At 42.0% G+C, this 21,458-nt stretch overlaps 1 protein-coding gene across 1 annotated transcript in view; it reads right to left on the bottom strand.

Moving 5' to 3' along the window:
- The window catches only part of LOC105837754 (protein rhomboid), a 379,198-nt gene that overhangs the window by 131,274 nt on the left and 226,466 nt on the right, over positions 1-21,458 (bottom strand). The window contains exon 5 of the mRNA XM_012682800.3: positions 21,311-21,423. Within this exon, the coding sequence (XP_012538254.1) occupies positions 21,311-21,423 (113 nt within the window). The remainder of the gene's footprint in view (positions 1-21,310; positions 21,424-21,458) is intronic.

The raw sequence follows: 21,458 nt of genomic DNA, 5'->3' as shown, positions 1-21,458 counted from the left end.
TTTAATGTTATTGAACTCGAACTTTACTCCGATAGTAACATAACTTAAATTTTAATTAACAAAATATTTTACAAGTATCAAGATTATCTATCTAACCGTAAGCATGTGTTACACGCAGTGCAATTAATACAACGTGTCGAAATTTCTAACATTATCAGCGTGTCGCGAGATACATGGTGCGGATAGGCACGGCGCAGGCTGAGAGAATACTTCGTCGTCGAGGAACAATAGCTCGTTTGGGGTCGCGTAGTTATGCAACGTATGACGTATCGCCCAATATCCTTGGTACACGGCAGCGGAGAGCTGCCGTATGGTTTCTGCTTAAACCTTCGGGACCCGCAACTCTCGGTCGACAGCCGTCGTCCGCTCCCGCGGAATCCTGAGGGACGTGCGTGTAAGTGGCTATGAGCGCAAAATTATGCGCAAGATGATTAATTAATCCGACAAATCTGAATGTGTGCCGAATCTAATCGCGTATAACGTATGTGTCTTCGACCATGTCATTTGCAACGCTCCTGATATGCACGCTTTTTTTTCGCGAAAATATGATATAAATCTCGAAGTTGATGCGCGCGAATCAATTCAGGAACATACTCTCTAAATTACAATCAGCGAAGAATCAGTGAAATCAGATACACAGATTTTCAGTGATATATTTAACTTGTAAATCAGTGAAACAAATACACTGATCTTTCAATGATTATACATTAATTCTGAAGTAAAAATCACTAAAAGACAGTGAATACTCACTAATTATCACAGCTATATGTATACCTCTGCAAATCAGTGATAATACATTGATTGCAATTTAGAGAATATATTGTATGTCATTTGTGTATGTATAATGGCGTCAATAATTATAATTCAAAAAACTATGGTACGCACAAATTATGTTTAATAGTGCTAAATAAGCTCAGATGCTTAATACTCAAAAGACTAAAGCGCTTCAGTTCATACACAATTAATTGCACATCCATATATGCCATAGTTACAAATGGACACTGGCAGTCATGTTAGTAGTAACTCCTAGTATTGCGTCAGTCAGATTTGATCGCGTGGTGTAACCCCACTTTGTGGTAAACGGCATCACTGATTTAACAGTGGTGAGAACATATGGACCGTATGTCACTAACAGTGAATGATGAATGCAGTTGATTAGACAAACATTCGTCAAACTTTAATATCTAACATTAAATTATAAGGATTGTAACTAAAACATTTTAGATATGTGTAATTTTCCTAAACACTTGAAGAACACTTGAAGAAAACAAAAAAGGGGAAATATCTTAAAATTAGAAAAATTTTTTGTTTTCAAATTTTTTAAAAGTGTTTTTTCTCATTTCTCTCTATTTTTAAGATGTTCGAAAATATGCGAAAATTTCAGAATACAAAAGTAAAATAACACTACTGCGTATGATACATATACCGAAATAACATGTAACCGAATGTCAAGATAATGACAATTATACATTACTTTATGAGAACTGTCCAGTAAGAGGAAACTTCGTAGTATTCACTCATATTCACCAGGGCTCACTCGTGGCACGTAGAAATTTGCATGATTCGCGATAACGAGGTGCTGGGGAGAGCTTGTTTGAGAGAACGTTAGGAGGGAATTTTAGAGAGCCGTAATCACCACTGGCTTTGCCGGTGTAGTCTGGAATCGAATCGTGGATTATTCACTCGCGCTAAGTTATAATCCAGTTTCATTATTGCCTTACCAAATATTCTATTCGGCCAAATAATTCATTCCTACAGATACATATCCGTCATATAGACAAATATGATTCATCATCACGCATTAAGAACTTAATAACTATAAATTAATATCATATGTTATATTAATGTATAGAATTTTGAAACATTATTATGAAATAAACTGGAGAACAATTACGATTGCGAATATACACCAATTTTCTGTTGTTAATTTGGGGGAAATTTATTTCGTTTATTTTACCATTTGCAAATTTAATGTTAAAAAATGACAAATCTCAATAAACAGGCATATAATAAAGTATATAAACTCTATATACTTTATTATATTAATTCTACCAAATTGGTTATTTCTACCAAAATTAAATTCTTTAAATTTAATTTTGGTAGAATTAAATTTACAAAATTTATTTTTAAAAAATAATTATTTTCCTTTGCACACACATGTGATTATGGAACAATCATCAATTGCTATTTAATTTACTAATTTGCTGTGTTTCTCTAATAATTTTTATATTTTAATTGGATATGTGTAATTAAAAGAGAGAGAGAGAGAGAGAGAGAGAGAGAGAGAGAGAGAGAGAGAGAGAGAACATGAATGATGATTTGTGAATGATGGTTTAAAACAAAATGACATAAAACGAATAGCAACAGTAGAACGACCTTATATACAATGTTAGGTTAGTCAATAGTTATTAGCGTAAATTGTAGAACGGTTCTCTTAGTAAAGACTAAAGATTGAATTCATTTGCAAGATTAATGGAAGAGAGTACTGTCCTTGGCTACGGTATTGTATTATTTCACCTACACACACTGTAGAGACGATGAATGCACGGGAATAACTTAGCCGACAGTCGTGAGTCACAGCTGACAGTGCGCGTCAGTAGTAGACACCTACATATAGCCAGCCGACCGGTGTTTTCCGACGAGTCATATCCGATAGTAATGCAACCAAAAAATCGAGTAATACTGACACTAAAGAGAATCCCTATTTTTCAAAAAAAGTTTTAATTCAAATAAATCACATATATCATATTTCCTTTTTTAAATAAAATATAAATTATTCTCCGCTCGAATTTTGTAAAAAAAAGACTGTCCTACGTAGCGGGAAAAAGCGCGTAACAAGAAATTTAAAAAATTAAGACAAATTCGATAAAAATATAGTAATACTATAAATAAAATTTTTTTTAATGTAATAGACATTAGTCATAATGCGGATCACACACACTTTCCGTAAAACGTAACAATAAGGTTTTGATATGTTGGATTAAGCGACCTTAACAGTAACCGACTGAATCGAGTGTACGTGATTGGTCGAAACCTTACTGTTACAGAAAGTGTGTGCGACCAGCTTAAGAGCTAGATATCGTACATTTCATCACGTGAGCGAGTTTTTTTATGTTGTTCAATTAAAATCGAAAAAGCTTGTTTTACCGGGACCTTTATCGCTTCACAAATTGCAATAAGAAGGAAGAGCGCAATAAGACTACAGGAGGAACAGCACGTTGACGAGTTTGAGAAGCGAGGCACACGGTGCATGGGCGACGAACGTGTCAGATTTCGTCGTGCATCAGCGAAACCGAAACGCCGTCCTGCGCGACGAAAGCGGGACAAAGGAGAGGATAGGATCAGAGAGAAAGGATCAAATGGAGGGAGAGAGAGAGAGAGAGAGATATATATATATATATATAGAGAGAGAGAGAGAGAGACCTGATCGGGAGTATGTCCGAGGACTCGATGTTCGCCCGGACCTTCGGCGGTGACCTGACAGCATACGGCAGTGGATGCTTCTCAATGGACGGGTGTTCGAGAAAGGCCACTAGATGAGGGTAAGAGAGGGGAAAGAGCAAGCAGGGAGAGAAAAGGGGGAGGTTCGGGACTTCGGAAACGGACCTACAGAGCCCGCTATGAGGCTGGTTATACACTACGGGCGTCCCGTTGCTCGTTAGCGCCGGTAATTGTCACTTGTTAGGTGCCACGTCCTTCCTCTCTACCTCTCTCTCTTCTACGCGTCCTCTCTATCTCGCTCTCTCTTTCGTTTCTGGCTCTTTCATCCCCTTCCCCCTCTCCCCTCTTTCGAGTCCAGCGATTCTCGAAAAGCACGAGCGAGAGCTTTTTCGAAAGCACTTCACTGTCGAAAGCTCGAGACCGATTCGAGACCGACGACTCCTTCTATTTGCCCGTACCACACTAGCTACAACCTGCCTGCTACCTTCGTCCCTCTCCATCCCACACGTACGCTGCCTCCCCGCTTGTTGTTGCAACAGCCGCGCGAAAAATTTCGCGGCCGAGAAAAGTGGACGCCACTCGCGGCGACCTTTGTTCGTTCGAGGGTGTCGATCGATTAGCGTCGAGCACTTCGTCGTCAAAGTGTTTGATTTGTTGAAGGAATGTTAACTCATTCGAGAAGATGAGGAGCGGGATGCGCAGGGTGTTACCGTGATCGAACTTACTCGACAAGATCGACAATAACGCTCGGAACTCGCGCCACACCTGCGAGATGATGGGATATACAACGAGTTAATCTCTCTCGCCGGATGGTTGAGAGACGCGCTGCTATAACGTCGAAACGATAACATAATACGTAGAGCAACGAGTTTCGCGTCTAATCCTCGAAATTCAGAATATCATGAATAAGAGATTCGATCGATTGAGACAATTATAACAATTAAAAGTGCGAGTTGAAAAAGTTGACCATATGATTAAAATATGATTAGAATAAAAGTTTTAGATTGTATTATTAGTCTAAAAGTAATGTTTAAGATGGATAATTCCATTTAGATTTACAGAGAAGAACGTTATACTCTTGGGAAAAATTGCGTGATTTCATAATTTTTCATCGCAGAGATTCTTTCGGAATGAATTTCCGACTAAATGTAGAATACGATGTAGAATACGATTTCCCAAAGCTCACTCTGCAATGTAACGATCTGTGTGACAGCGAAAAGCGAAAACGGCATTTTTCAAAAGAATTCTCGTCCACTTGACAAAGTAGCATTGCATAATCTCTACGAAGTAGAATTAGGAGTTCTCAGTTTTTTATGATTTTTCACGTTGCGCATACGTGAAAAACGTGATGTCAGTGTTGTAACAAATGTTTAAAAGAGATTAAGAAGAGAAAAGAAAAGGAACAAATGCAATTTTCTATTTATCTTTTTGAAGCAAATTATTTCATATGTGATAAAACAAATGCAACAAAGCCCATAAAAATAATTGTTACAATATTGTGTACATGTATATAAAATTTATCTTAAAAACAATAAAATGATTATTTATTCGCCAGTGATTACAAAAGAAAAAACAATGTAACTATTACGTTTGACTTGACTGGTCTTAAATATGTTCAACAAATAGCGCACGCTTATCTTAAAAAAATGATTAAAAAAGAGTAAAAAAGGAAAAAAATTACCAAAAGTAAAAGGTATATTTTACCTTCAACGTCTTAAATCTGTGTTTATTTAGTACATGAGATCCTAAAATAAAGGAAACACAAAACAAAAAATATCTCTATCAATAATTTAAAATAAAAGGTGTACAATTTCGTAAGGTTTTTTTTTACATGTAAGTGAGAAAAATTAATTACGTTATCACACGCGTGGCATTACTTGCATCGACATTTTCAAAAAACGTGTTTTCGTTCGATTCGATTATCAGGTACACACAAGTTTGTGCAAAACAAACGTATATATTTTCAAAAGCACTGATTTGTTCCGGACATGATCGACATAAAAAATTATGTAATAAATATTCGCGGGCTCATGCGTAACCGCGTACATTCGGTAAACATACAACGCAATTCCTCATCGCATCGATATATTCAGTATAGCTTTTCTGTTTATATTGCCTTAATGGAAAAAGCATGCCAAATAAAAAGTAATGCAATGCGCATCGTTTCGTCACGTGCGCAATCATACGAACGATAATTGTCATTGCTCGACTATGTTATTAAAATCCGTGGGACAAAATAAATAGCGTTGTTTGTAAAAAAAATTTTTTGCACAAAGAATACACGTGTACGTAATTTTAATATAAAACTATGATTGATGAGTGTATAATAAACAAGTATGGTTTATCAAAAGATATAAAACAACAGAAAATTCACAATTTTCTTCATGATTTTCAATAAAAAACATTGTTAGCAATCAATCAGCTTTCAAAGCGCTCTTTATTGTTTCGCTTTTCTTTTTTAATATAAAAAGTTTAAAATAGTTCAATTAACTATAGTATAATAATTTATAACATAAAATAACATGAAACAGGCAATGCAAATTTGATATTTCTCAGCGTTACGCAAAAACGCTTTTTGAAGAAAATTCGCGTTTTATTTTTCACAGAAATACACAAAAGAAAGGCGGGAAAGTAATTTAAAAAATAACTGGCAATCTATATATTTAGCTAAAAACGATAATAGCAATGCCAGACTAATATAATTACTACATTAAGTTGAAGCAACAGAAATAAAACGAAGAGACAAATTCAATATGAATGTGAATGGAATGTCGAACAGAATTAATAGTGGTATATTCCAATTACATTTCGTAATATTATCTTTTCTCAGACATCTATACATCTTGAAAATAAATAATAGACGAACAGGCAAGATAAATAAATGACGATAGCGGAGAAAACGACAAGAAAAGCAGCAGACTGTAAAAACTCATCCGAAAGAGAAGCGCTATGAATGGCAAGCGTTATATGAATTATAAATTAGCGAAACGGATTATTAGAAGCGCAAGATTAATTATTTTATGCGCCGTCACTGCAATCTGCATTGCGATCGCGCACACGGAGAAGATACTAGCGGACGAATAAGTGAACGAACCATATACTTCGTCAGTTATCGCTTTTCTCTCTTTTCCTGCCGGTCCCGCACTCGACCGCCGCTTCACAAGCTCTGCCGCACACGGGGGTGGCGTGTTTAAATGCGAAATCGCCCCCTTGTCGCTCCGGGTACTTATGCGAACACGCGCTCGTAAAACATTCCAGTATTTGGCCAGTTTCGCGCCTGATTTCGTCGACACGTTCGCCGTGCCGTGTAATGCCACGCGGAAAATCACTCGGTGCCGCGCCGACAGGAAAACGCTGCAGCAACGCGAAAGGACAGGGAGGGTAGAAATCCGAAAGGTGGCGGGGCACTGACAATCGTCGTAATCACGATAATGTATGCATTGACATTCTAGCAATTAGCAAAAGCACAGTAGCTCGAATAACTTTACCTAATAATATATTAGAACGATTCATGCTAAAATTGCGATAAATTTTAATAACAAGATTTGACTTGCAATGTAGCGAAATAGGAGCAAGAAAGTTTGTTTTTTCCTTGCGTGCTAAAAACGATAACAACATCTATGCTATAAATATATCTTACAAATCATTTACCCCGCCTATTATACATATACATTTAATTATCTAGAGAAATTGAAATATATTTATTCATGAAATATCGTAACAAGTTTAGCAATGTCGAGGGCATTGGAATATGTCACTGCTTATAGCAGCGTACATACAAGTGACGTAATGTAACACGTGTAAAAGCTCGATCAGCATGAAAATTGACAAAGCATATTCCAAGTGCGATCCCACCGGACGCTGCGGCGCGGTATTACCTGTTTTACCATCGACACGTCGCACATCGCGTCGAGATGGATAATTAAATACACGGAAGCTTAACAGAAATGAACGTTTCAGGGGAAAGGGGAGGGGATGACGCAACGCGCTCGTAACGAGACGAATTATTGGCGCGATTAGCGCGAGCGATGATCGAAAGCGCGATCGTAAACAAAGTGTCCGAATGTCCGAGCGATTTATCTCGCCGCTGTTACGCAATAGCGAAACTAGAAGAGCGTACGTAGGTCGATGTACTGGTAAATTTGTCAGTCTTGCTTCCGTCGCGCCATTGATTACGCCGTTGCAGGAATTTTTTGATGACTAACATTTTCCGAAAACATAAAGCTCGTCAACCGGAAAACCTCAGTGCTCTGTGTTAGTAATAAATGTCGCGCGATATAGCTGTAACAAATTTGGTACAAATTTGATGGTCGCGATTCAATTTTAGATACCCTTTTGTTTTACAGTGTTAAATCTACTGTGGATAAATCTACTGTGGATAAATGTTTGTCTAACTTTTACGACGATCTCTCAAGGGATGCCGATACGAAAAAAGCACATGTTTTCAATTCTCGTTCTTTCTCTCTTTCGATCCGGTAATTCCGGATTATTCGTACGTGACCTGCAATGACCGCACGCATAATAATTACCGCGATGCCGCGATCGAGTCCGTTTTTGTAATTCGATATTTAGGGTTGCACTCCCCGGTCGTGCGAAACATATTCGGGGCGTAATTTCGCATTCAATATGGCTCACCATCGCCGGCACCATAAATTATTGTCAGATAGATTTATACGCCGCTGAGAAGCGAGAGCGAGAGTCACAATAATGAAGTCGCAATAATAATTTTCGATTGTTTTCCACGTTTGTGGCTTAAAGGGATTCCGATTGCGACGTTTACTTCGCTTTAGCGTGAAAAACTTGGAGTAGTTTTCCGTGTTGGATTAAAAGCGGAGAGAGAGAGAGAGAGAGAAGGGGAAAAAGTATAAACCTCGGTAAAATAAGTAACCCATAAACCCTACGAGATGTCTGAGATCGTAAAAACTGCTATAAGAAATTCGAAGAGAGTCATCGAAAACGACTGCGGAAACATTTACAGGGCTTTAAATTTATCATCGATGGACTTCGGTGAAATACGACGTACTTAATGTCTTCAGAAATATTTGTAACTTCCCCGTATTGGGGCCATATAAAATCGATTCAGTATATTTTCTCCGCGTGATAGAAAACCGTTCCAAATGAACGTATATCCAAATCTATATCTCGTCAAATCTAACAGGAAATATATTCGGGAAACGGCTCATTGTACGAGAGAAACGTGAAATCAGGCGACACTTTTATTACTACACGCAAATGAAAAATCAAACGGGTTTTTATTCTTAATATTTCCGTCTATGAAGAGCGTTAAAAAAAAACTATAAGTTCAAAAAATTCACAATTTCTTCTCAACCTTAAACTCTGTTAAACGTATTGGATTGTGTCCCATGGTCCCAGCATTATTCACTACATACTGCGCTCCGAAATATTGAGATTTGTGCAGCTATATAAGTACGCCGTCCGTGAATTTTCTATGGGAGGGACGAAGGGAGTCCACCGTGAAAAGAAATCCTTGGATAAATGCAAATTCGACTCATGCACGCGGGCACACAATTGCACAGCACGGCAGACATGTATTTTATGCGTTTTCGAGGGACAGCCTCAATCCCGGCGCGCAACAACTTGGGATAAAAGTTCCGCGTTTTCCTCCGTGTAGTCTCTCCTGCCCTCTCCTCTCGATGGGTACATAACCCGCCCATAACAATGTCTCGTCCAAGTAAAATACTCGACAGACAGTAAGTAAACACGCGAATGGGCTAGATTGAATTTGCAAATCCGCAAGCACAAGCACGGGAATTTTTGCGCACTCGAATAGAGATAACCGTCGAGTAAAAAAATTCGCAAAGGTAGTCGAGAAATTCAATAGAGATGACACACGCTATTTCGCTCGCCCAAGTCACGGAAGAAAAAATAGATCATTTCTACGAAATATAATGTATCATTAGCGAAATTATATTAATAAACGTTGAAGTTCTTTCTAAATTTCTTAGAGTAACAATACTGCCACTACAATTTTTCAAGTGATTTTTCACTCAATAAGAATTAGAATTCACTCTAATAGAGTAAGTTTTTTTAGAGTGAAAAATCACTCGAAAAATTGTAGTGGCAGTATTTTCACTCTAAAAAAATTTAGAGAGTTCTCTTCTCATTACAGATTATTTCGTTCTAGTAATTATAAATCGCAATTTGTGCGACTCTTTGGAATTTAACGAGCTAATTTCGCGAATTAACCCAGGGATGTTTATCTCATTTCCCTAACAGAAATTTGAATGGAAATGCCGTGTCTACGCGTTTGCCTGTGAACGCGAAAAAGGTGCCACGTTCTCGCGCGTACGCCGGGCGCATTACATTATCGGCGCGCGGCGTGTAATTAATTGTTGACGATAAACTGTAACGTACGCGCTCAATTGCAAACTGACCGAAACATCGACAGTTTGTCAGCCGGATGTGGGTCGCCGCAATAATTTCTGACGTGTTTCGCGCGTCGCGTCGCCCAGCGCAAAACGGATCCGCGCGGCACGGGTGCGGCGCAGCGCGGCGTAATGTCGACAAATCGATGTAAAGCGTAATTGATCATTAGTGACAAATGACTGTCAGCGACTCTATCGCGGCCGCCCACGTACGGAAACGTTGCCATTAAATACGGCAATTTGTCAAATTTCCGCTCATTTCGCAGTTACGCGAAAGCGCGCTACATCTTGATCGACGACTCTCGCATATGCGACCTTTTCATTTCTTTTTTTTTTTAAACTAATTTCGACGTCACGATTACTCCACGATCGATCATCCCATACCGCCAGTTAATTGAATTATCACTAATCGAAACACCGCCGTCTGTCGACTCACTATATGTGTTATGTAATTTTACAGAAATAGCAACGTAAATATAATTACGTAATTCAGCTGTAGAAGAAGCAGCGGATTAAAATAAACACTGAGAGGAAAAAAAAGACTGGAAATTACTATAATTTGATTAGAATAATTTAGTCATTTTCTAGAGATTTACCGTTGTTTAAAAGGTATATTAGTTATTAGTATTAAATAAAAGCAAACAATTAATGTTAACGGTTAATAAAATAGTCGTATTCATAATAATTACAATATTTCACATTGTAATTATATTCAAAAATATTACTTTTCTTTTCCTCCGACATTCGAGATCAGATTCTTCAATTTAACTCTTATTATAGCACGTTACTGCACTTCGGTATTTAGAAGTTAATCCGTGTCAAATCAAATCTCCGTGTTAAATCAACGAAATATAGAATATAAAACTACAGATGTCTGGTGCGGATATATAGAGTATTTCGATCAATTCGCATTGCAAATTCTACAAATCGGTTGCGACAGACGTGACGTCTACGGAACATACGGTAATTGCCGAGGTCGTGTATACTTTTCAGGATCGAGCACGAGAACCTACGTTTCGCACAAATGAAAGAAAATACCGATTAATGTCACGTCATAATACAATCGTCGGAATTAAGACCTATTTTTATCCATAGATTCGATCCTCACGTGCTCGTACGCGCATTACGTGCGAAACGTTGTCGTCGGTGACGAATTTTTCGTTTATATCGCGGCTCTTTCGTTCGATATTGGAGACAGATAGGCGATCCAAGAAATTTGATTCTCGTGTTTGCATTTTCCATTTTATATACACGAAAGCGACACGTTCGCGGTCGCGTTAACGCTTGAACACGAAATATGACGTGCATACACGTGGATTTTTCAAGAGTAATTTTTTTCGGTTTTCTATAATACCAACATTCGCGTCGCGCACGAGTCTGAAAAAAAAAAGACTCGAATGCGGAGAGGAGGGGGGGATCTATACGATCGCGTATTTCACGATTGGATCGTGATTAGCGCGATGGCGAACCGCGGACGACGCGGCTATATATTTGAGGATTACTCGTCCGATCGAGAGGAACCGGCAGCTTTTGCATACCGCCGAATAAACGCACTTTGAATACGTAGCAGTGAAATAAACATTAGCACGCGAGATACGTTTACGACGTCAAATCAACCCGACTCATAATCCATTGCGCTGCAAACGTTAATTGTAAAAATTGTAAAGATTCAATATCCGCGATGCGGAGGCGCATCAACGCGTTTTTTAATTCCGTCTTCCGACGAGGCACGCGAGAGCAGATTCCTTTTCTTCGTCACGAGACTCGGGTTTGATTCAAGAGCGGGAGGACGGAAAAAACTGCGTCGGCACTTCTTTTCGTTGGAAACGCAGACACGTTTCTTCTCGCCGCGCGCAGTAGTTTCCGCTACGGATACAATATTCCGGAGACAATCTCCCCCGTCGCCAAGGGCGGGGGGGAGGAGGAGGAAGTTCGGCGGATCGTCTTTCTCGCGCTTTAGAATAAAATATTCCGAAGCTGCGAAGGCAAACTCGCGCGGGAGTATCAGGTGGCACGCGCCCGTAGCACGATCGCAGAGATTTACGAATTTCGCGGTGAATCGGCCGGGAGTAATAAGCTCGTGCAACGTGAATTATTGAAGGGAACGTGCAGCAGGCGAACATACGTTTTTACCGACGTATTGTTAATCGATACGCGTGGGAGAAAATTCGATGCGGCGGACTTGCAACAGAATAATGAGGGACAATATAAATATTAATACGTGGCAATTAAAGGCTGAATATTTCACATCACTCGGAGAGATGAACGGGATTCAATCGAGGATTTTTCTCCGATCTTTCTTTATTATATTTTTTTTTTCCGTCGAGAAGAGAGAATGATACTCGTCTAAAGTTGTTCGGAAATGGTCGCGCGGGTCGAAAATAGATATGCACAAATTTCTGTATTCTCGGTCGACTAGACGGACCAGGCCAAACACGTCTCGTCTGCGATTCTAGTTGATGTTTTAATCGAACGGTAGTTTGGCTGTATTATCTCTCTCCCTCTCTGTCTCTCTCTCTCTCTGAAAGAGAGAAAGAGGCCGCAAGTTCGATGACTGTTATGATTCGCGTATGACTATAACCTAATCCTAATCATATATGTATCTCGTAAGGAAGAAAAATCATAACATCGTTCGTGGAAAGACAAGATGACAAAGTAATTCTCGAAACTCGCAAAATTCCCCCACTGTTGGGATACTCGCGGTTTACGACGTCACGCAGTTTCAAATTACGTATCATAACATCCAATCAAAGAAAGAGAAAGAGAGGGAGAGAGAGAGAGAGAGAGAGAGAGAGAGAGAGAGAGAGAGAGAGAGAGAGAGAGAGAGAGAGAGAGAGAGAGAGAGAGAGAGAGAAAAGAAAAACACCGAAATCGTGCGTCGTCCACGGGTTTAGTTTAAAGTGATGCTCGCGAGACTTTTCGCGGCCTTGACACTCAAAGGATTATAGAACGCGAACGAACGATCGATCTCGTCCGCGTAGCCGAGAGTTCGTCGTCCTTGCCGGCGTGTCGTTCGCTCACACTCGTGTGCGCGCGCGTGGAGGAGGAGGAGGTCGCCGGGGGACACACCGCGGGACGAAGAAAAATGACGGAGGTAAAGGAATTAAACACCGTGATATATTTACATGATCGACGTGTGCTGCGGTCTGGTTGGCTCGCCGGCATTGTGGTTGTTGCCGTTGCGGTTGTTATTGCCGCCGCTTAATCCTTGCACCTGTGCACTAGTCGCGATAGTAGTCCTCGCCGGCTGCCGGCTCGCGCTATCCTTCAGTATCTTCGTCGCACTCAACGGCATGGCTGTCACGCACATCGTTCCACGCGCGGCCGCTGGTATCACCTCGCCGACAGCAACGCACAACACACCGCGAGCTGACGGAGAGTACGCGGTCTCTCAGCTCGGCCAGGACATCCGGGCTAACGGCGCCGCCGGCGACGACGGCGTGGACGGCGCGATCTTAACGCGACGTCCCACGCGACGCGACGGTGCGCGAGACGGTGTTCGCCCGCTCGGACTCGCTGATCCACCGGTGCCGATCAACGCGAGCATCAACGCGGACGCGGATACGCTCGACGGCAGGAAGGAAACGATTACGACGACGAGCCACTCTCCTCGTCCGTGTCCGTGCGATAATCCCGACGCTCGCGCGTGTGCAAACAATGTACCTTTTCCGCACACGGAACGCACACCTCGTTATACCGTATACAACGCTCGCAGATCCCACCTCGTGGCGCGCCGCGGGCCTACTGAGTGACTGATTGACTGAGTGACTGCCACGAGCCTCGAGCCACGAGCCGCCCTGCGTGGGTGCACACGCGGTCTCGGTCGTGCGACGGGGATGGCGGCGCGCCGATTCGTCTGATCCAGGGGCAAGCTCCAGTAGTGGGAACGGCGCGAGCCAATCGGGCGCTGCGCCCGCCGCAGCGACCCTCTGCGAGTCACGGTCGGCACTTGGTCGCGAGCCGTCGCGCCGTGCGCTTCGTGTTGTTTGTGTGCCGTGTCGTTTCGTTCGACACTCTCCCGAAGGTTTCGATCTCTCTCTCTCTCTCTCTGTCTCTCTCTGTCCTTCCTTCCTTCGAAGAGAGCGAACATCTCACGTATAATAGAGAGTCGGAGTACCTTTACCACCGATTACCATCGAGACAACCACTCTCTCTGTCTCACACACACATACACCCCTCGACTCTCACGATTCCTCCCTTGACATTCGCGCGTGTGATACGGATCGATAGTCGAGAGACCCGGAGTCGCGGGGAGTCGAATTGTTGTATACCACGAGTCGAGCGAAGTGTGATCTGGGAATAGTAATTTCGATTCCGAACTGTATTTCGTGTATCACACGATACGTTCCGCAATCGCGCCGTGTGCTCGACGTAGTGCCAGTGTCGGTCTGTGATCGATTGACTCTCCTCCTCAATTACGCGATTTTGTTCGACGCAGTGCAAGTGGCTTGACTCTGTTACAGATAATTGCGGTCTTTGTTCTCTAATGTCTTGGGGTCTCGTGACTTTTTGACGATCCACAGGCGCATTTTTATTTCCGTCGATGCATGTATAATTGTTTCTCTATCGAAAATGTTTTCCTGGAAACATGCACTCTCGTTCTTCATTCATACTTTATTCGTAGCCTCGTCGATGGTGCTTGTGCGAGTCGTTAAAAATGTTGTATCACTCGAGGATTCATCAAAACGTTATTTTCTATGAATTTTTATGAACGTCATATCGATATTTATCGATATTTATTGCGATTGGATTAAAAAAAAAAAAAAGAACTCTGTCGTCCCCACACGTGAAACTGATTGATGTCGCGCTGATTGACAGGACACACGTGTCGTCCGCGTTTAAAAGTGCTTTTCGCGTCGAAATTTTACCTGTTTTCGATTCAAATGTTACTTGCACGGCTACGGCGATACGTTTCGTCTCGTCGTTACGATCGCCGTTTTACGACCCTCGTCGCGTAAAACTTTTTATTGTTCCATCAATCGTTGGATATACGTTCTCGCGTGGCTTAAATGAATGTCCATATCGTTAAAAAGTCGGACAGATACTTCTCATTCAGTTTTAAAATTTACGACATTGTCGAGGCGGATTTAACGAGAAAACAAGAGAAAAGGCGTGGAGAGAATCTTATATTCGCAAAAATGTGATTCTTTCTATTTGAATTAACGCTCTATTAAATAACGAGCACAAGTACGAGAGGATGCTGCATGCATAATCGATTTTACGAATGAGAAGATAAAATTCTAGTCGTGTGAGCATACAAATTTCGATCTTCGCTATTTTCTCAAAAAAATTTTTTGTCGCTACAAATAACGCGGCTCTCGCGAAACGCGACGATTTCAACGTAGTCGACGTGAACGATTGGCACTTGACATAGCAATTTGGATCTTCCGATAAATTTTTGACGTTCCGTTCTCCAGATTTTCACGATTCGAAAAAAAAAAAAAAAGGAGCAGACGGCAGCAATATTCGCGCGAGGCCAGCTGCCTCATGGTTGTTTTGATTTATAGTTGGAGGTGCATTTTCATGCATGCAATTTATATTCGCGATTCCTATACGCGAAAATATCTACGGAGATATTAATTCTGCGATTTCTATGCGCCTCTGCGACGCATGATCGGACGCGTCGCTTTGTGAACGCCGATTGAAATGTAAATGGGAAAAGGATATCGATAACAGAGAGAGAGAAAGAGAGAGAGAGAGAGAGAGAGAGAGAGAGAGAGCCATGTTCGCATACCACGTGAAAGTCTTTCCTACGATTATTCGTGCACCTCTCTCTATTGAATAATGGTACCACGATTGGGACTTACATTAGAGAGCGATGTTTGAAAGATAAAAAATATTACCTGTTATCTAAAATAATTCAATTTTTTTTCCAAAATTAATCTATTTAATGTTACATTGCTAATTATACGATGAGAAATTGTTTAAGAGATTTTATTATAATTTCTTTCTAGTCGCTTCTACAGAAAAATGTTAAATCCTTTATTTCAATAATAATAAAGATAAAACACAATTTTTTATAGACTTCCGAGTACTACAATAAAATAGTGGAAATGCAAAAATAGAATTTCATCAAAAATCCGAGAGGATTACGTAATAATACCGACATCAAAGAATTATGTGAATACAATAAGCGTACGAATTACGCGACCGCCCGCAATTTTCTGGAGCTCGAGTACAATAAAGATCACTGCCTAGCTCGGAATGCCGGTGTCCATCTTACCAGGGCCACTTCGCGATCGCTCATCCGAGCCGAGTACAAACGTCTGAGAAAGAATAATTCGGGATCCATCGTACTCAACAGCGGCGGCACGAAGCGAAATAAATTACAGGACAAGCCCAACGTCTGTAATCAATGCTTGTGAATTGTCAAATGCAAGTTCTTACAGGTTTTCATCAGGACTCAACGAGGCATCTGGGTACCTGCCAGGGTACGGCCTCTCTATTCCTTTTCCTTCCTCTCCTCCTCTCTTTCTCTTGTACGCCCCATTTTTTTTCAGAAACACGCACACCGGAGCTGACCAGGTGCGGATTTCCAGACCTCCGGATGCCTCGCGACCTCCGCTGTTTCCCCCTCTCTAAATGCGTCTTTCACTACCCAGTAGATCGTCCTTTACCGCACACGACCCCTCTTTATATCGCCTATTAACTTCGACGCTTCACAATGTGTGTCTGCCCCGCGTCTCGCCAGATCTTATCGTACGGGCCTATCGCCAGCGGCGAAATTGGATTTGACGGGATTGCTCGACGGACGAGTGATCACGTGTAAAAGCTACACGGTGATTAAACGGAGGATGAGAAGCGACAGAGAGAAAGAGAGAGAAAGAGCGTCCTGAAACCGCTAATCATGGTTTTTTGCAACGGCAATTTTTTTTGTACGAAACAATGCAGAAACTACATTACCACAAACTTCAAAGACAGAAATTTAATGTTAATATTATTTAATGTTATCTCGAATATAATCAAGAAATGCTTTTGCTTTATAAATGCATTTATTTCACAAGGACAATCCAGAAAATTGAAACTTTCGGAAATAATATAATATACTATATTTAACAATCCAATAATATTAATAATCCCTAAAAGAATAAAATCTGCATATTAAGTTGTAGTTCGTAAAGACTTATTTAAATCCTATACTAATTGAGGTGATCCTTTCTATTTTTCTGTTTCTTATTTATGTTCACGAAATAAGCTTAGTAATGCACCATTCCAAATCCTTAAATCCTTTGTACGCCAGCATCACTTCATTACACGCCGCCGGGCTAACTTAAACGGCGAATATCGAAAAAATAGCAACGTAGCTCTCGCACAGAAGGCCAACAGCAGCACGTCGTTAGCCCAACCTCCAATTTGTCGGCTTCTCTTTTCCGTTCCGGGCGATTTTCGACGCGGGACGCGGTCCTTTGATGGCCAACAATGAATGACGGGGCTTTTACAATGCGGTCGAGCAACGACAAAGTCGACTTCGTTGACGGCGACAACAACTATAATACGTGCGTTCGTCGCATCTTTTAATAGCGCGGTAGGTAGGTAGGTTGGTAGGTAGGCAAGAAAAACTTGGAGCTTCTCTGAAACGCGGGCGGCCTTAGTTGAATGGCGTTTCGGCATATTTCAAAAACGGCAAATATTTTCCCGAAAAGGTGTTATTCGTCACTAAAAACGTACCGCCCGAGACGAAATCCAGTCCAAATGCGTGAAATTATTGCGGAAATCAGCTTACCGGATTTCTTCACGGTTAGACATTTCGGGATAATTGAGTCGTTCAATTAAATAATCGATACAAAAGAAAATCATTTTTTGCCCATGTACAGATACGTTGTATATGTATTTATGTGCATATATTTCGACATAATTTTATATTTAAACTTAAAATTTTAGATTTCTTCTTTACGAGAATAAAAAGATACCAATTAGAGATTACGGTTCTAAAAATGCGAGTGATATCCGGTAGTTTTATTTTCAGTGATTTGATTATGCTTAAGTTACAAATTAATTTAAGCAATCGTGCTTTTACCAGCATTACAGGGCAATTTTTAGCTTCGGAGAAATAAGAGGATGTTACTTTAGATAACCTATGACATTTAAATTTGACTTTTCTTAACTTAATTGCTGACAGTACGTCGCGAGAGACAAGTACTTTAATTCCCACGTTTTTCCCAACTATTCAACAGACTTTTGATGTAAGACTTTTGTATATAACGCGGCGGAGTTTTGCATCGTTGTCCAAGTTACGGTTCCACGAGTTCGAAACGCTCACGCTCGTACTGAGAGAGCCGTGGAGAACGCGTTAAAAGCGCGAAATAATTGTGCTCCACTGATGGTTCGTTATAACGGTTACGTATATATGCATGGGATGGGAGGGAAAGCGAAGTGGTTTTCCGCGAGAGCAGAAGCTCATTGTCGCGCCGACGAGAAGCGCGAACGAACGTATAACGGCTGGATGACGCTCTCGCGAAAGGGAAAAATGTAAGCGCGCGCGAGCGCGACGGCCGAGCGAGGGGCCGACAAAGGGCCGAGACCGAGCGAGAGACGCGAATTTCCGCGTGTATGTAACCGGGCTCTTTTTGTCTAACCGTCCCGGTCCGCCTTGCAAAATGTCCGCTTCGAGTTTGTTAAACGAGAGAGGGAATACCGACATAGAGGCGAAAGCGTGTGCACGATGCTTCGCGTTCTATTCCTTTTTTTTTTCTTGCGACAACGGAAATATCGCCGGAGCGGAAATCGGTAGATCGCGCTGGCCGAGAGCCACGGGAGAGTTAGCCAGGCGTTACTACGTTCGCGTCGTGCGGAGGATTTTGACTCGCTTTCTCGAAAATTTCCAGCCTGCCAGTTCGTTAACGCGATGAACCTTACGACGCGCGGTCCACCACCTCGCGGTTTAAGAATTAGGTATTAACGTCAGTCCGAATTGCCGTTGCGATTCATGTCGGAGAATTTCAAAGACTTCAATATCCTACTCGTACGACCACTACCATTACCTAGCGACGAATGTGGCTCTCCACTAAGATGTACCGACTGCCATAAACCACCACCGCCACCGCCGCCGTACGCGTTCAGGTTTTTCAGGTGTGTCGACTGCGAAACCTCCCGGGGGAACAAGCGAAGAAGTCCCATCTTTTCGCGAGTCAGCGGTAAAATTTACATACTCCTCGTCGCGTTAATGTAACGGAGTGCGGGCGAGAATAGGAGAGAGAAAGCGAGGAAAAAAAAAAGATATAGCGAGACGGTGCGAGATCGCGGAAGCGGTCGGGGACGACAAAAGGAGAGCGAGACGGAGGGCTGTCATGGGAGGGGGTGGCGCACCCGAGACTTAAGGGTCGTGCTCACACCGAATTCCAAGCATGCGCCCCGTACCTGCTCGGAATATCGTCTCGTCATATTTCCGTCGTAACGCGTCGGATCCTCGCCAACCCCCCTCGAACATCCTTCCTTAGTCGACACGCCACCCTCCCGCCAGGCGCGACCCGCGACTTGACATGAGACGATATTTTATTTGCAAAGAACTCTGGCTGCAGGTTGCCGCTTCTTCTTATCTTGTGTGCACAGGAATTTCTCTCCTCGGCACATCGCCGTGCGGTGCCCAGATTTCACTCATCATCCTTCTCTCTGCCTTTCTCTCTTTCTCTCTTCATCCGATCTCTATTTTTAAATTTGTTCTATTCTTTTCATGACTCCCTAAACTTTTCTCTTCCCTTCTCAATTTACCCAAAGTGGTCGATGATCACAATAAATAATTTTTCAAATTTAGAAAGAAATACAGCGAAACGTCGAAAAACGTACCAAGAAATGTGTATTTTACCTCGCGATATAAAGTTAAAAAAAAATTCGACAAATATTTGTAAGAGAACAAATTACTATCTCCAGAGTCTGTTGACAGTGGAGGGCTTGAAATTCGAGTTCTATTAGTTTTCATATAGAGCCATCCCTGTGTGTCTACCTTGAAGTCTACCTCGCGCGGTCTATCTCCTCTCGTTGTCTACTCCGTCTCATTTTCTCTCGCTCCATCTCGAGCACCATCTTCTCCGTCTCTTTTTTCGTGCGGGCGATACGATGAATTATTTATGAATAGCACCCAGGAACAAGTCGAATCGACCACGCTCGAGAGACCCGGCACGGGCGGCACCTCTTCGGGAGAGAGAAAGATGCCCGCGATACATATCCAAACCTATTCATCTTATCGGGCTCTGGCCCGCGAGGAAAAAGGAATTAATATCCTCGGGCGCGCACCAGCGAAACGAAACACGCCTTCGAGATCGCGAGACGACATCGATGCGATCACGATGTCGTTATAAATGACGGTGGTAGCGCGGGAATGCCTCTATTTAAATGGCACGCCGAATGGCCGAATACTTCGTCACGTACGTTCACAAATTACACTCGAAACTACATCGCGTCGAGGGCGTCAATAAATTGTGTTATTAAGCTCGTCGCGTACTAGTGATTATTCTGTAAGTTATATCGACGACGAACTCGTTGGACCCGTTAAACGTATGATTAACGACAAACGATATTTACTACATCTATTACACTCGGAAATCCGTGTCCAATAACGGTAGCTGTTATGATAACGATAATCCGTACACGAGTTTACATTTTTTCCCTTCCTATAAAAATAGTTTCACAATTTTTCACGCGGTACGCTTGTCACGGTATTAAAAAAAAAAATTTGCTCCCACAAAGAACCGTTTAAAAGCGTGGAAGCGTATCGGTAAATAACGACATCGTTGCATTTATAATTTCACGGAGCGTAAAAGATGCAAAGTGAGAAAGGCACGAAGAAGGAAGTTGGATCGTAGGAGCGGGTCGTAGGAAGCAGGAAGATGTTGATGTTTCGCAGGTCGTACAATGTACGATGTATGTCGGTACCTCCTCGGTCTTCTCTCGCATGGGTAACGATGCGCAGCATAAAATGCACGGCAGAAATACTGTAAGAACGACCGTCCTCGTCCGCGTTGCTGTCTCCGTCGTCGTCACCGCCACCGTCGTCGTCGCCGCCACCGTCGTCATGCACGTCGGATATTCCGCCGGAATGATAAAATACAGGACTTCCCTCGCTTCGTGTTTTCGTTTTATCTGCATTCCTTGCGTCTTTCTCGTCTTCCGACGTGTCGTAAGACGAGAGAATCGGCTTACCCCCCTTTTCGCGAGCCCTATCACACTATCTCAACTCGAACACACATGATACTTTTAAGGAAGTGTATCAACGGAATGCTCTTTCGCGACTTTTCTCCATCTATCCGAATTATCTTCGCACATTATATTACAGCTTTTTAATAATAACAACTAAGTAATAATATAAGTCAGTGCCTGAATTTTGGCGATTTAGATTTTGAATTAATCAGGATTAGTCGTTGGAGAGCTTCTGCAAAGGAATGTTTTGTCAAAAGCCTATGGAGCGGAAAATATGTGCTCCCGAAGCGCGCTACTGTCACATTTCAATGAACCATAAAAACTTCAGATTAAGCGTGACTAAGTCATACCTGCGAAATAGAGGCGGTTCATGCACGAGCAGGTGAAAATCGTTCTCGGACCAGACCTCACGGTCCCGATAGTGCACGGCGCACTTAAAGCTTCTGGTCCGTTTTCCACTCATCTGCAATCAAAGACATAAATCAGGTTATACGAGAT

This window comes from Monomorium pharaonis, chromosome 6 (genome assembly GCF_013373865.1).
Source record: "Monomorium pharaonis isolate MP-MQ-018 chromosome 6, ASM1337386v2, whole genome shotgun sequence".
Classification (NCBI taxonomy): Eukaryota; Metazoa; Arthropoda; class Insecta; order Hymenoptera; family Formicidae; genus Monomorium; species Monomorium pharaonis.
This window is presented reverse-complemented; position numbering and strand designations above follow the sequence as displayed.